At 38.7% G+C, this 15,613-nt stretch overlaps 1 protein-coding gene across 2 annotated transcripts in view; it reads left to right on the top strand.

The window, feature by feature from the left end:
- Positions 1-15,386, top strand: part of LOC139554861 (CMP-N-acetylneuraminate-beta-galactosamide-alpha-2,3-sialyltransferase 1-like) — a 43,778-nt gene extending 28,392 nt beyond the window's left edge. For both annotated transcript variants that reach the window (XM_071368075.1, XM_071368074.1), the window contains 4 exons: positions 5,797-5,976; positions 7,642-7,687; positions 7,906-8,025; positions 13,229-15,386. In XM_071368075.1, coding sequence (XP_071224176.1) covers positions 5,797-5,976; positions 7,642-7,687; positions 7,906-8,025; positions 13,229-13,402 — 520 coding nt within the window. In that variant the 3' untranslated portion in view covers positions 13,403-15,386. The remainder of the gene's footprint in view (positions 1-5,796; positions 5,977-7,641; positions 7,688-7,905; positions 8,026-13,228) is intronic.
- The last annotated feature ends 227 nt before the right edge of the window (positions 15,387-15,613 follow it).

The raw sequence follows: 15,613 nt of genomic DNA, 5'->3' as shown, positions 1-15,613 counted from the left end.
AGATGATGGGGGTCCTTCTCTTCAAACATACACACAACTACTACCACCAAGTTCAATGCCGGATGCATTTATCCCAGAAGGTCTGAGTGTCACTTAGTCGGGCTACTGTGATAATGAAGATGGTTTGCCTAAACCTACCACAACAATTACGTTATCTATGCTAAATGTGTTTAAACTGTAAAAGAAAGAATACTAGTTGGGCTATAAGAAATACTTTTTATTCAATGGGGCTAGGCAAAGCAGAGATGACAATACTTTTAATTTCACCCAGACAACAATATAGCGTATTATCTACAGTATGTTTACAATATCATAAACAGTAGTATTTTACACGTTCCAAATTACGTTTAATATATTCATATGGTTTAAGGGGGCACTTTTGTCATGACGGCAAGGTTCTCTCTACTCAAATTGCACAACAGAATCATTGATTGACCAAAGCACAGCATATGACAACCATCTCGTATGACTAAGGAATGTCTCCTTTCATATCTGGAAAAGGACAAAGTAGGATTGTAGAAACTGATGCTGCTGCAGCATTGCTCATCTTCACATTGGGAATCCAGTCGACATGGGTGTCTTGACAGAGGTCAGCTGGTGAACCTACAGTAGTACATAAACAAATGAAAAGCACACCTGATGTTTGAATAGCACTTCTTTAGGTCACTTATACCATCAGGGCTCTTCATTGTTTGGTTGTTTAATTCATTCAGGTGTTTTAATGTCATATAAAGATTAAATCTATTGTTGGGCTGGAACAACCAATAGTCAACACAGCAGGTTGACCTATCCTTTGGAGGCCTTTGTCCTATGCTGTAATATCCATACATTTTCCCTCTTATGAATGAAGCTCTCAACAAATTATCAATGGGTTATCATGAATATACAGTGGGGAGAACAAGTATTTGATACACTGCCAATCTTGCAGGTTTTCCTACTTACAAAGCATGTAGAGGTCTATCATAGGTACACTTCAACTGTGAGAGACAGAATCAAAAAGAAAAATTCTGAAAATCACATTGTATGATTTTTAAGTAATTAATTTGCATTTTATTGCATGACATAAGTATTTGATCACCTACCAACCAGTAAGAATTCCGGCTCTCACAGACCTGTTAGTTTTTCTTTAAGAAGCCCTGCTGTTCTCCACTCATTACCTGTATTAACTGCACCTGTTTGAACTCGTTACCTGTATAAAAGACACCTGTCCACACACTCAATCAAACAGACTCCAACCTCTCCACAATGGCCAAGACCAGAGAGCTGTGTAAGGACATCAGGGATAAAATTGTAGACCTGCACAAGGCTGGGATGGGCTACAGGACAATAGGCAAGCAGCTTGGTAAGAAGGCAACAACTGTTGGCGCAATTATTAGAAAATGGAAGAAGTTCAAGATGATGGTCAATCACCCTCGGTCTGGGGCTCCATGCAAGATCTCACCTCATGGGGCATCAATGATCATGAGGAAGGTAAGGGATCAGCCCAGAACTACACAGCAGGACCTGGTCAATGACCTGAAGAGAGCTGGGACCACAGTCTCAAAGAAAACCATTAGTAACACACTACGCCGTCATGGATTAAAATCCTGCAGCGCACGCAAGGTCCCCCTGTTCAAGCCAGCGCATGTCCAGGCCCGTCTGAAGTTTGCCAATGACCATCTGGATGACCCAGAGGAGGAATGGGAGAAGGTCATGTGGTCTGATGAGACAAAAATAGAGCTTTTTGGTCTAAACTCCACTCGCCGTGTTTGGAGGAAGAAGAAGGATGAGTACAACCCCAAGAACACCATCCCAACCGTGACGCATGGAGGTGGAAACATCATTCTTTGGGGATGCTTTTCTGCAAAGGGGACAGGACGACTGCACCGTATTGAGGGGAGGATGGATGGGGCCATGTATCGCAAGATCTTGGCCAACAACCTCCTTCCCTCAGTAAGAGCATTGAAGATGGGTCGTGGCTGGGTCTTCCAGCATGACAACCACCCGAAACACACAGCCAGGGCAACTAAGGAGTGGCTCCGTAAGAAGCATCTCAAGGTCCTGGAGTGGCCTAGCCAGTCTCCAGACCTGAACCCAATAGAAAATCTTTGGAGGGAGCTGAAAGTCCGTATTGCCCAGCGACAGCCCCGAAACCTGAAGGATCTGGAGAAGGTCTGTATGGAGGAGTGGGCCAACATCCCTGCTGCAGTGTGTGCAAACCTGGTCAAGAACTACAGGAAACGTATGATCTCTGTAATTGCAAACAAAGGTTTCTGTACCAAATATTAAGTTCTGCTTTTCTGATGTATCAAATACTTATGTCATGCAATAAAATGCAAATTAATTACTTAAAAATCATACAATGTGATTTTCTGGATTTTTGTTTTAGAGTCCGTCTCTCACAGTTGAAGTGTACCTATGATAAAAATGACAGACCTCTACATGCTTTGTAAGTAGGAAAACCTGCAAAATCGGCAGTGTATCAAATACTTGTTCTCCCCACTGTATAATAACCACTGGAGTTTTGTTCCCCAGGCTATATGGATGTCATATTGTATAATTTGCGCCTCCCCTTTTCATGGTCATGGCCTTTCCAGTTTTTGTCAAATGAATGTCATATTCTAGATTTGCATTCAAGACAAGGTCGTTTTTATTGATCTGTTGTCAGTGTCAGTAGGACTAGGCTACCATCGTATTAGAAAATATTCTGCTAATGTCTCCTTTCATATAAAGTGTAGTAGAATTGCATCAAATGTTTATCAAAGGCCACATTTTTCCTGTGCAAAGGAAAGAAATCTCTCTGATATAGCCTATAAACCTCTGCCAGTATGCGCTTATTAATAACCAAAATGATCGTTTCCAATCTGCTCATCACATAAGGAATAGTAGGCTTACATTAGTCTGCAAATGCGATGATCGAGGCATGCAGTCATTTGTTATAAAGGTGCCATTTTATGGTGAAAGATTTGCTCGACATATGCTAATAGCTAGACTACAATCTAGCTAGCTAATTTAGTGTTAACACCTGTTTAGCATAACAGATAAACTTAACTCGAAATCGATCAGACTTGACTTACCAGTTATGAAATGATCATAGCAGACCCTGTACTGACAGCTGTCTGGGTTCAGGTCTTGACAGGCAAAAAGGTTTACTTGCTTTTCTGACAGTTCTCGAAGTTTCTCTCATTGGTGTCATCAATGGTGTTTCATGATTGCGGGGAATCTGTAAACATATCCACAGAAAATGACCTTGGTGATGAATCAACTAGTTTTAGACACTGTTATCATGCAGTTTGGGGCAGAAACTCGTCTGTTGTTGAAAGAAGAAGTAATGCAGTGGTCTTCCAACATGGCCGCCAGGCGGTGTCGTACGTCAACTGCAAGCCCTCTATACCCCTATATCACACAAACTCACAAACTGGAAACATAACATGTGTAGACTAAAATTTGGCTACACAGAGGACTCAAATATCACTTTCATTTTTATCCCCTGTAGCTTTAGAATCACAGCAACGTTGGTTCCTGTTTCAGTCACTTCTTTGGCTATGTTCGCTTGGGTCAACCAAAAGCAGCCTAATGATTGGTTGACAAATAGTGCATCCCACAATGCAGGTAATGGCTGCATCGTACAGTTTGTGAGAAGCAACTACAGCGACTTGAAGGCGACTTAATAAAAAACTGCATTACCTTTGCTTACAAGGTTTTTGTAAAGTTCATGCAGTTGACGTGTAGGTGCAGGTTTTATCCCCATAATGCAACACACTGTATCTGCTCGAAGGTGCCCATTGACTACTTTAAAATGGAGATAGCCCTCAATGGTGCTGGCCATGCTGTCACAGAAGCATGGAAAAACAGGAGATGAGCTCTCTGGTACATCTCCGGGTGGCAGGTAGCCTAGCGGTTAAGAAAGTTGGGCCAGTAACCGAAAGGTTGCTGGTACGAATCTCTGCGGTGACTAGGTGAAATATATGTTGATGGGCAATGCACTTAACCCTAATTGCTCCTGTAAGTCACTCTGGATATGAACTCAAATGTAAATGTATGGTTTTTCTCCACTCACCAGCAGTTCTGTACAAATCTTCTTCAATGTAAAGCTGTATTACTGCACTTATCTTCTACAACATCCCATGCTGTGGAGCAGCATGCTTGCTGATTTAATTACGCAGAGACTGGGACAAGAGACGCAAGACGTATTGCTTGTCTTTTAACACAATCTTTCTCTGCAGTACAGGCTTACAAGCACAGGAATTATGTACAGTTCATATCACCCTGCATCCCCTGTGGGCCCTGGTCAAAAGTAGTGCACTATAAAGGTAATACCGTGCCATTTAGGATGGAGCCCATGTGCTGCTACTACAGTGACTTAGATGAACACTCGATTGCCAGACCCGACACTGCAAATGAAAAACATGTTGTATGTGCTCTGCTTCAAAATTATACTACCCATCCCGTTCCATGTAATGAAAATAAATATTTACCAGCAAAATCCATCTCTTTTTTGTTGTTGTTAAAAACCTATTTATTCTGGTTCTATGAGAGCTGCTATATCACAGGTGTCAAGGAAGCACCGGGATATTTTATTAAAACATGATTAGCTTGTCTGGATAATAAGACGCTGACAGCATTGACCCACTGCCAAGCGCATAGCCCAAGATAATGTAAAATTATAGTACCCATCCCCTTTCATGTAATGATAAATATTTACTGGCAAAACCCCTCACACTTAAAAAAAAAAGAGCCTATTTATTCAGGTTCTATGAGAGCTGCTATATCACAGGTGTCAAAGGTGTACCGGGTTCTTTTATTCAAACATAATTAGCTTGTCTGGAGTAGAAGACGCTGACAGCGTTGGATCAGCGGTGGATTAATCATCAATCAACTTCTGATCCGTGTATGATGGGGTAAAGCCTCAGCAAGTAACTTCATTAGGTTGGATCCTAGAGCCCAACAGATGTAGTGATAGCTATGCACCTCACACCTGTGAGTGAAAAGCCCAGTTTTAGATTGGATTTCTGCGCTGTGTTTTTCAATGAGGAGCCAGACCAACTATCAGTGTGTAAATTAGGAGGAAAGTCCTTGGCTGAAATTGATTATACTGCTCACCCCACACTCACTTAACTCACACACACACAAAGATCTCCCCTTGGAAGAACGAACTAACTATATTAATTAAACAGGCAGAATCACAGCTATAGCTTTCCCCTCAATGCACTCACTGTAACTGGGACACAAATATGAACTGGATGATGTGGAGAAGCAGGAATTCCACAAACTGTCACATGCCATGGCACAACTAGGATGTGGGTATTCAGTAGATATTTACAGGAATGTCATGAAGACGGTTAATCCCAGAGCCTGATGTTGAGGATATACAGTAAGCCTCTGGTTCATCACCACATTCAAGTTCCAAATGACACAAATGTTATTTAGATACAATTTACAGTTTTGTACCTCCAGGCATCCCACCTTCAACAAAGCAGATATATTGATTAGTACGTGAAAGCATTGTCATCCATATGTTATATTTAAGCAGTAAGGCACAGGGGGGCGGGGTACATGGCTGAGGGCTGTTCTTAGGTACAGCCCTCAGCCGTGGTATATTGGCCATATACCACAAACCCCAGAGGTGCATTATTGCTATTATAAACTGGTTACCAACGTAATTAGAACAATAAGAAATACATGTTTTGTCATACCCGGGATATGCGGTACGATATACCACGGCTGTCAGCCAATCAGCATTCAGGGCTCGAACCACCCAGTTTTTATAATGCAGTACCACCCACTTTGACTCTAACCGTAACCTTGCTCCTGTAGAATGAACATGGCTCCTACCTCTGGCTATGAGGAGGATGTTGGGAGCCGGACCACACATCACGTCATGTACCCAGAGAGCGCCATAGATCTGGACAACACCACCAGTCTTCTGCTCATCCCCTTCAAGACTCTGGACTTGCAGTGGATCACCAGTGCCTTGACTACAGGCTCCATCAAACAGTGAGTGATCAATGACCACGCACCACACAGTCACTACACGTTCATCAAGTTCACCTAAGGAAGTGTAGTAAGTGCACCTTAGCAATCCTTCAATACAAACTGTAGTTAATGCCTGTGGAATTGTTTGTAATGAATGGAAAGATGAAACCGCAAACAACGTTCTCATCCCCGTGAGGTCTGGTATCCTTTATGCTGTGTAAACAGTCTTTGTAAAAGTGCACCCGGTGCCTCCTTCAGGGCTGTTTGTCATAACCACAAGTATCCACATGTTGGCACATACTGATATAGACCTCTTCCAGCGCCACAAGGTCGATGTTCTCAAGCTCTGTGTTAGACAATTATTACACCTGAATCATCTCAATTAATCATCTCATTATTACCACAAGTTAAGCTTCTAAGCATGTGGATTCTTAGCGTGTGGATATGTAACACTCTCCTTCAACTGGGTCATAAATATGGCTTCAGCTGGAACGCTTTTGCCAGTTACATCCTTATGGTGATGTTCCTGTGTTAATGATCGAATGACTGCTGAGGATGAGTGGGATGTTAGGAGGAAGAGGAACGGGAGGAGGAGAATGAGGAGGTTGTGGAAGTGCTTAGCTGCCTGTAGGAATCTTTACTGGCACCTTGAGTATCAGCAGGGGTGGCCTGGCCCATTTTTTGCCCAGTGGGCTTGTCTAACTTGGGTTTTCTGCACAAAATCATCATTATCTTTGTAATAACGGGGGCCTCAAGTAAGAACTGGGCCAGTGTGGGGGCCTCGAGGGGAAAAAATGGACTGGTTTGGGGATCTCAAAGTAAAAAATGGGCCAGTGTGTTAGAAATGCCAGGGCCGATTTCTGGTCCCAGTCCTGCCCTGAGGATCAGGGTTGAACTGTAGCCTAATAATGTTATGTGTCAAATGGTCAAGAATTCTTAGCACTCTAGTTATATCACAGCACAGCTTGAATCGTGATGAAGGCAGCATAGCTGTCGAAACTTTGATATCTATTGCACTTATTTAATCTGACCTAGACTGTGCAGCTTTTCTTTTCATACAGTCTACCCTACCGGTGGTGAATAGCATACCTGTAGTACAAATCAAATCATTCCCAAATCAATATTGATTATATGACCTCACACCCAGCACATCATAATAGCGTATGACCCTTGACCTTGATGGGAAACAAGCCTCTGCTGTTTGCATCTGTATCTGTCACTGTGATCATCTGTAAAAACATAAATAATGTGACAATTACTTTGTTTGCAAACTGTTACTATACCAACATAAACATAAAAAAACAAGTATCAAAACAGTAACCAAAACAGTAACCAAAACAGTATCAGTATCACAAATACACTGTGAACTGTAACATACATTTTCTAACCTGAAATCGGGTTTCTTTTCCAGACGTGACAACCTTTTACTGAACGTATTACCGGTATAGGCTACTAGTTTGTCGTGAGGAGCTCATAGTCAGTATGGCTAATGTTAGCCAATGCTGATAGCCAACCGGATGGCCACCACAAAGTAAACAAAGATGGCGGCGCCTCTGTCAGAAATAAGGTGAATTTGATCAACGATGGTGGTTTAAACTGACAGTACCAAAGATTCTTTGGTTTCCCCTTTTATCTGTGATAATACTTTGATATTTCTTATATTATGTCTTCTTTTGCTTCTTGCAGAACGTACATTCCTGTCCAGTCCAGGATTAAGGCAAACAGGAACAGGGTGAGTGAACCCTTGGCTGCTTCAGAAATGGCGCCCTATTGTAGAGTATTACTTTTGACCAAAGCCCTATGGGTTGATCTGCTTTAGTTTACCTGGAGACAATATAATGCGGATTTTGAAGAGCTAGTGATTGGTTGGTTGGTTCATTGATTGATAACGTTCAAGATTTAAATTCTTTTCACTTCTCACAAGGTCAAAGCTGTTGTTATGTTTTGCAGGTGTTGATATACAGCCCGACCTTCTTTAAATATGTCTATGACGCATGGCTGGAGAGTCATGGCCGGTATCCCTCCACTGGCTTCCTCAGCCTATTGTTTTCCATTCATATCTGTGATAAGGTGAGCCCATCCACTTCCTTTTGTGTCTGTCCGACAAAGTTCTGTACATTATGAGAGTGTTCTGTGACTGCAAAGCATGCGTTGGGTTTGCACTGAGGCTTTACAGAGTTTAAAGCCGGAAAAAGTGTCCCAAGTGTCCAAAAAATGAAACCGCTGATGGAAATGAAGTAACCCTTTGCATCTGTGAAATGGCCACACGCTGTGCAGCACTGTGTTATCTACCCGCCACTGCTCTACAAACAAACGTTTTGGGTGGGAAAGAGGGGCAGAGCGCCGAGTGTTATGCATATTATCTGCATCTACACGGGAGGTGTGAAATGCAGGCAATTACCACGTGCCATGTGCTACACTCTTAGAAAAGAAGGTGTTCTCTAGAACCTTAAAGAGGTTGACTCTAGAAAAACAGCAATCTCCACAGTTGCCCCAAGTGATGCAGACGGCATCCCAATGTCCTATAGTTGTTACTTAGAGCTCAACCGAGTCATTTAGAAGAGAAGAAAAAGAAATCCTAGTAACTGTATAAGGACGTTTTTCTAGTAACTGTATAAGGATGTTTTTCTAGTAACTGTATAAGGATGTTTTTCTAGTAACTGTATAAGGACGTTTTTCTAGTAACTGTATAAGGACGTTTTTCTAGTAACTGTATAAGGACGTTTTTCTAGTAACTGTATAAGGATGTTTTTCTAGTAACTGTATAAGGACGTTTTTCTAGTAACTGTATAAGGACGTTTTTCTAGTAACTGTATAAGGACGTTTTTCTAGTAACTGTATAAGGATGTTTTTCTAGTAACTGTATAAGGACGTTTTTCTAGTAACTGTATAAGGACGTTTTTCTAGTAACTGTATAAGGACGTTTTTCTAGTAACTGTATAAGGACGTTTTTCTAGTAACTGTATAAGGACGTTTTTCTAGTAACTGTATAAGGACGTTTTTCTAGTAACTGTATAAGGACGTTTTTCTAGTAACTGTATAAGGACGTTTTTCTAGTAACTGTATAAGGACGTTTTTCTAGTAACTGTATAAGGACGTTTTTCTAGTAACTGTATAAGGACGTTTTTCTAGTAACTGTATAAGAACGTTTTTCTAGTAACTGTATAAGGATGTTTTTCTAGTAACTGTATAAGGACGTTTTTCTAGTAACTGTATAAGAACGTTTTTCTAGTAACTGTATAAGGACGTTTTTCTAGTAACTGTATAAGGACGTTTTTCTAGTAACTGTATAAGGACGTTTTTCTAGTAACTGTATAATGACGTTTTTCTAGTAACTGTATAAGGACGTTTTTCTAGTAACTGTATAATGATGTTTTTCTAGTAACTGTATAAGGACGTTTTTCTAGTAACTGTATAAGGACGTTTTTCTAGTAACTGTATAAGGACGTTTTTCTAGTAACTGTATAAGGACGTTTTTCTAGTAACTGTATAAGGACGTTTTTCTAGTAACTGTATAATGATGTTTTTCTAGTAACTGTATAAGGACGTTTTTCTAGTAACTGTATAAGGACGTTTTTCTAGTAACTGTATAAGGATGTTTTTCTAGTAACTGTATAAGGACGTTTTTCTAGTAACTGTATAAGGACGTTTTTCTAGTAACTGTATAAGGACGTTTTTCTAGTAACTGTATAAGGATGTTTTTCTAGTAACTGTATAAGGACGTTTTTCTAGTAACTGTATAAGGACGTTTTTCTAGTAACTGTATAAGGACGTTTTTCTAGTAACTGTATAAGGACGTTTTTCTAGTAACTGTATAAGGACGTTTTTCTAGTAACTGTATAAGGACGTTTTTCTAGTAACTGTATAAGGACGTTTTTCTAGTAACTGTATAAGGACGTTTTTCTAGTAACTGTATAAGGACGTTTTTCTAGTAACTGTATAAGGACGTTTTTCTAGTAACTGTATAAGGACGTTTTTCTAGTAACTGTATAAGAACGTTTTTCTAGTAACTGTATAAGGATGTTTTTCTAGTAACTGTATAAGGACGTTTTTCTAGTAACTGTATAAGAACGTTTTTCTAGTAACTGTATAAGGACGTTTTTCTAGTAACTGTATAAGGACGTTTTTCTAGTAACTGTATAAGGACGTTTTTCTAGTAACTGTATAATGACGTTTTTCTAGTAACTGTATAAGGACGTTTTTCTAGTAACTGTATAATGATGTTTTTCTAGTAACTGTATAAGGACGTTTTTCTAGTAACTGTATAAGGACGTTTTTCTAGTAACTGTATAAGGACGTTTTTCTAGTAACTGTATAAGGACGTTTTTCTAGTAACTGTATAAGGACGTTTTTCTAGTAACTGTATAATGATGTTTTTCTAGTAACTGTATAAGGACGTTTTTCTAGTAACTGTATAAGGACGTTTTTCTAGTAACTGTATAATGATGTTTTTCTAGTAACTGTATAAGGACGTTTTTCTAGTAACTGTATAAGGATGTTTTTCTAGTAACTGTATAAGGACGTTTTTCTAGTAACTGTATAAGGATGTTTTTCTAGTAACTGTATAAGGACGTTTTTCTAGTAACTGTATAAGGATGTTTTTCTAGTAACTGTATAAGGACGTTTTTCTAGTAACTGTATAAGGATGTTTTTCTAGTAACTGTATAAGGACGTTTTTCTAGTAACTGTATAAGGATGTTTTTCTAGTAACTGTATAAGGATGTTTTTCTAGTAACTGTATAAGGACGTTTTTCTAGTAACTGTATAAGGACGTTTTTCTAGTAACTGTATAAGGACGTTTTTCTAGTAACTGTATAAGGACGTTTTTCTAGTAACTGTATAAGGACGTTTTTCTAGTAACTGTATAAGGATGTTTTTCTAGTAACTGTATAAGGACGTTTTTCTAGTAACTGTATAAAGACAATTTTCTAGTAACTGTATAAGGACGTTTTTCTAGTAACTGTATAAGGACGTTTTTCTAGTAACTGTATAAGGACGTTTTTCTAGTAACTGTATAAGGACGTTTTTCTAGTAACTGTATAAGGACGTTTTTCTAGTAACTGTATAAGGACGTTTTTCTAGTAACTGTATAAGGATGTTTTTCTAGTAACTGTATAAGGACGTTTTTCTAGTAACTGTATAAGGACGTTTTTCTAGTAACTGTATAAGGACGTTTTTCTAGTAACTGTATAAGGACGTTTTTCTAGTAACTGTATAATGGTGTTTTTCTAGTAACTGTATAAGGACGTTTTTCTAGTAACTGTATAAGGATGTTTTTCTAGTAACTGTATAAGGACGTTTTTCTAGTAACTGTATAAGGACGTTTTTCTAGTAACTGTATAAGGACGTTTTTCTAGTAACTGTATAAGGATGTTTTTCTAGTAACTGTATAAGGACGTTTTTCTAGTAACTGTATAAGGATGTTTTTCTAGTAACTGTATAAGGACGTTTTTCTAGTAACTGTATAAGGACGTTTTTCTAGTAACTGTAGAAGGACGTTTTTCTAGTAACTGTATAAGGACGTTTTTCTAGTAACTGTATAAGGATGTTTTTCTAGTAACTGTATAAGGACGTTTTTCTAGTAACTGTATAATGGTGTTTTTCTAGTAACTGTATAAGGACGTTTTTCTAGTAACTGTATAAGGATGTTTTTCTAGTAACTGTATAAGGACGTTTTTCTAGTAACTGTATAAGGACGTTTTTCTAGTAACTGTATAAGGACGTTTTTCTAGTAACTGTATAAGGACGTTTTTCTAGTAACTGTATAAGGACGTTTTTCTAGTAACTGTATAAGGACGTTTTTCTAGTAACTGTATAAGGACGTTTTTCTAGTAACTGTATAAGGACGTTTTTCTAGTAACTGTATAAGGACGTTTTTCTAGTAACTGTATAATTACGTTTTTCTAGTAACTGTATAAGGACGTTTTTCTAGTAACTGTATAAGGACGTTTTTCTAGTAACTGTATAAGGACGTTTTTCTAGTAACTGTATAATGGTGTTTTTCTAGTAACTGTAGAAGGACGTTTTTCTAGTAACTGTATAAGGACGTTTTTCTAGTAACTGTATAAGGACGTTTTTCTAGTAACTGTATAAGGACGTTTTTCTAGTAACTGTTGAAGGACGTTTTTCTAGTAACTGTATAAGGATGTTTTTCTAGTAACTGTATAAGGACGTTTTTCTAGTAACTGTATAAGGACGTTTTTCTAGTAACTGTATAAGGACGTTTTTCTAGTAACTGTATAAGGACGTTTTTCTAGTAACTGTATAAGGACGTTTTTCTAGTAACTGTATAAGGACGTTTTTCTAGTAACTGTATAAGGACGTTTTTCTAGTAACTGTATAAGGACGTTTTTCTAGTAACTGTATAAGGACGTTTTTCTAGTAACTGTATAAGGATGTTTTTCTAGTAACTGTATAAGGACGTTTTTCTAGTAACTGTATAAGGACGTTTTTCTAGTAACTGTATAAGGACGTTTTTCTAGTAACTGTATAAGGACGTTTTTCTAGTAACTGTATAATGGTGTTTTTCTAGTAACTGTATAAGGACGTTTTTCTAGTAACTGTATAAGGACGTTTTTCTAGTAACTGTATAAGGACGTTTTTCTAGTAACTGTATAAGGATGTTTTTCTAGTAACTGTATAAGGACGTTTTTCTAGTAACTGTATAAGGATGTTTTTCTAGTAACTGTATAAGGATGTTTTTCTAGTAACTGTATAAGGACGTTTTTCTAGTAACTGTATAAGGATGTTTTTCTAGTAACTGTATAAGGACGTTTTTCTAGTAACTGTATAAGGACGTTTTTCTAGTAACTGTATAATGATGTTTTTCTAGTAACTGTAGAAGGACGTTTTTCTAGTAACTGCATACTGTCATCTAGAGTTAAAGCATCATCAATAGGCATGTTTTGTAAGTTTCACGAAAAAAATCTGCAAATGGAGAAATTAGCTCTACAAAGTCAACTGTATGTGTCAGAGTACCAGAACATCCTATCAAAGTCAACTGTATGTGTCAGAGTACCAGAACATCCTATCAAAGTCAACTGTATTTGTCAGAGTACCAGAACATCCTATCAAAGTCAACTGTATGTGTCAGAGTACCAGAACATCCTATCAACGCATCAATCAGTACAGCAACATTCCACCTCATCAGTTCTATGGCACATGGCATTAGGCCAAAGCATATAAGTACATGAATATAAGTCACATAGAAGAGTCTGGCACCAAATCCGGGGCGGACGAGTATCTCTGTATAATGGTGTGTTGTATCATTTAGGTGAGTGTGTACGGGTTCGGAGCGGATCAGTACGGGAACTGGCACCACTACTGGGAAGAGAATCACCAGGGAGGAGCATTCCGCCACACCGGGGTGCATGATGCTGACTATGAGTACAACGTCACCCTGCTTCTGGCTGACAAACACAAGATCAAGATTTTCAAAGGCTTCTGATGTCTGGAGATGTCACTGGCCTGAGACCATCAAGCCTCTTGAATGAAATTCTGTCGACTCAGAGGTTAACCACTGGGCATAAACTGGTTGAATCAACATTGTTTCAACGTAATTTGTCAACGTATTGTGACGTGGAATCTGTGTAAAATTCATTGGATTTGCAAAAAGTAATCAACTGTTGTTTTGAGGGTGAAATTTCAACCACAGGATTTTGTCATCATTGTAACCAATTTTCAACATAGACAAAGCTTTTATAAAATATGTTGAATTTGTACCTTTTGAAACAATGTCAGATCTTCAATGTTATATCCACTATCAGGAAAAAAAACTATAGCTGGCCAGCACCTCCTTCTGGAGAATTCTACAGCTATCTATAGCTATCCCTTTGGTCTCCCATCCTGGGTTTTAACACAGCCCAGCCCTGCTTAGCTTTGATATGTCACTAACAAATCCCCCCCCCCAAAAAAAGCATTTTGTGAACTAACACGCGCAATTTACTTTGTTCCCTCTTACTAGCTCTGACTTTGCTGATAGCTACTTCATTGAGGATAAATGTACTTACTATGACTGTGATATGAGGTTGTCCCACCTAGCTATCTTAAGATGAACGCACTAACTGTAAGTCGCTCTGGATAACAGTGTCTGCTAAATGACTAAAATCTAAACATGTACGAGCTAAATAGATTCACTTTTGCTATCGGAAGTCATTCCAAGGGGTAGGTTTAACAAAGCAAATGAAATGTAACCATACTTTATCAATCATATACCATCAATGATGCTATTTAGGCCTGTATAGTCATCAACAGCTATTGTTTCAATTCAACACAGGATTCAACTAAAAATAGACGACACATATAGGCATAGGGTTTAAAGCGTTGGTTGATTTTAATTGTAATCTAAAAGTTAATAATGTACTGTATATGTTGGATTCATGTCTCCATCTTAACCAAAAATCTAAGTTAAAGAATAGGACTAAATCCAACTTTATTTAAATTCCATTTACAGTTTGATTTGATTTTGTCCTGTTCTTTAAGTTTGATTTTTGGTCGAGTTGGAGAAGTGAATCCAACATCTTAATTACTATTAGATTTTTTGTACTTTTTGGGGGGGTATTTCTTTCTCATTCGATCTTGTCTCATCGCTGCAACTCCCCAACGGACTCAAGAGGCGAAGTTCGAGTCATGCGTCCTCCGAAACATGACCCGCCAAACAGCGCTTCATAACACCCGGTCGCTTAACCCGGAAGCCAGCCGCATCCATGTGTTGGAGGAAACACTGTTCAACTGACGACCGAGGTCAGCCTGCAAGCGCCCGGCCCGCCACAAGGAGTCGCTAGAGCCAGATGAGCCAAGTAAAGCCCCCCCCCCCCGGCCAAACCCTCCCTTAACCCGGACGACGCTGGGCCAATTATGTGCCGCCCTATGGGACTCCCAATCATGGTCGGTTGTGATACAGTCTGGGATCGAACCCAGGTCTGTAGTGAAGCCTCTAGCACTGCGATGCAGTGCCTCAGACAGCATAACAATTATTAATGGAATTAAAGCCCGACTAAGTCAGTGGGACATATTAAACTATTCAAGCAGTAGATTAATCTCCTGGTTAAATGCTGGTTATTTGTTGTGTTATCAACCAAACACAATTCAATGTTACTTTTGTAATACAGTAGCCTAAAGGTAAGGCTAACTTACAGACTAATGTAACAGTATTTATTCAAATGGGTAACACATCCATGGCCACATTTTGACGCTAATGTAACTATAAATGTCTTATCAATTAAAGAGTGCATGTTCAAGATCACAGGTCTGTGGAGATCTTCACAATTCTTATAATAAATGTCTATAATAAACGGCATTGATCACTTGCACCATGTACTTTTAATGTAATATATTCTCAACTGCAATCCATGTAATTTGGTTGTGCTATTAGAAGAAGAACAGGGATAACACATTAAGTTGCATAAATAAACAAAATATCTGACATTGTATTCCCATTTGTTGTGCTATTAAATGGTCTGCGGTGCAGTGATACACATTTACAGGGCCTTCAGAAAGTATTCACCCTTGACTTTTTCCACATTTTGTTGTTACAGCCTGAATTTAAAATGATTTATATTTTGTGTCACTGATCTACACACAATACCCCATAACGGCAAAGTGGAATTATGTTTTTAGAAATGTATAAAAAATGAAAAGCTGAAATGTCTTGAGTCAA

The sequence above is a fragment of the Salvelinus alpinus genome, chromosome 26, assembly GCF_045679555.1.
Source record: "Salvelinus alpinus chromosome 26, SLU_Salpinus.1, whole genome shotgun sequence".
NCBI lineage: Eukaryota > Metazoa > Chordata > Actinopteri > Salmoniformes > Salmonidae > Salvelinus > Salvelinus alpinus.
The sequence above is the reverse complement of the archived record's forward strand: the minus strand, read 5'-3'. Positions and strand labels throughout refer to the sequence as shown.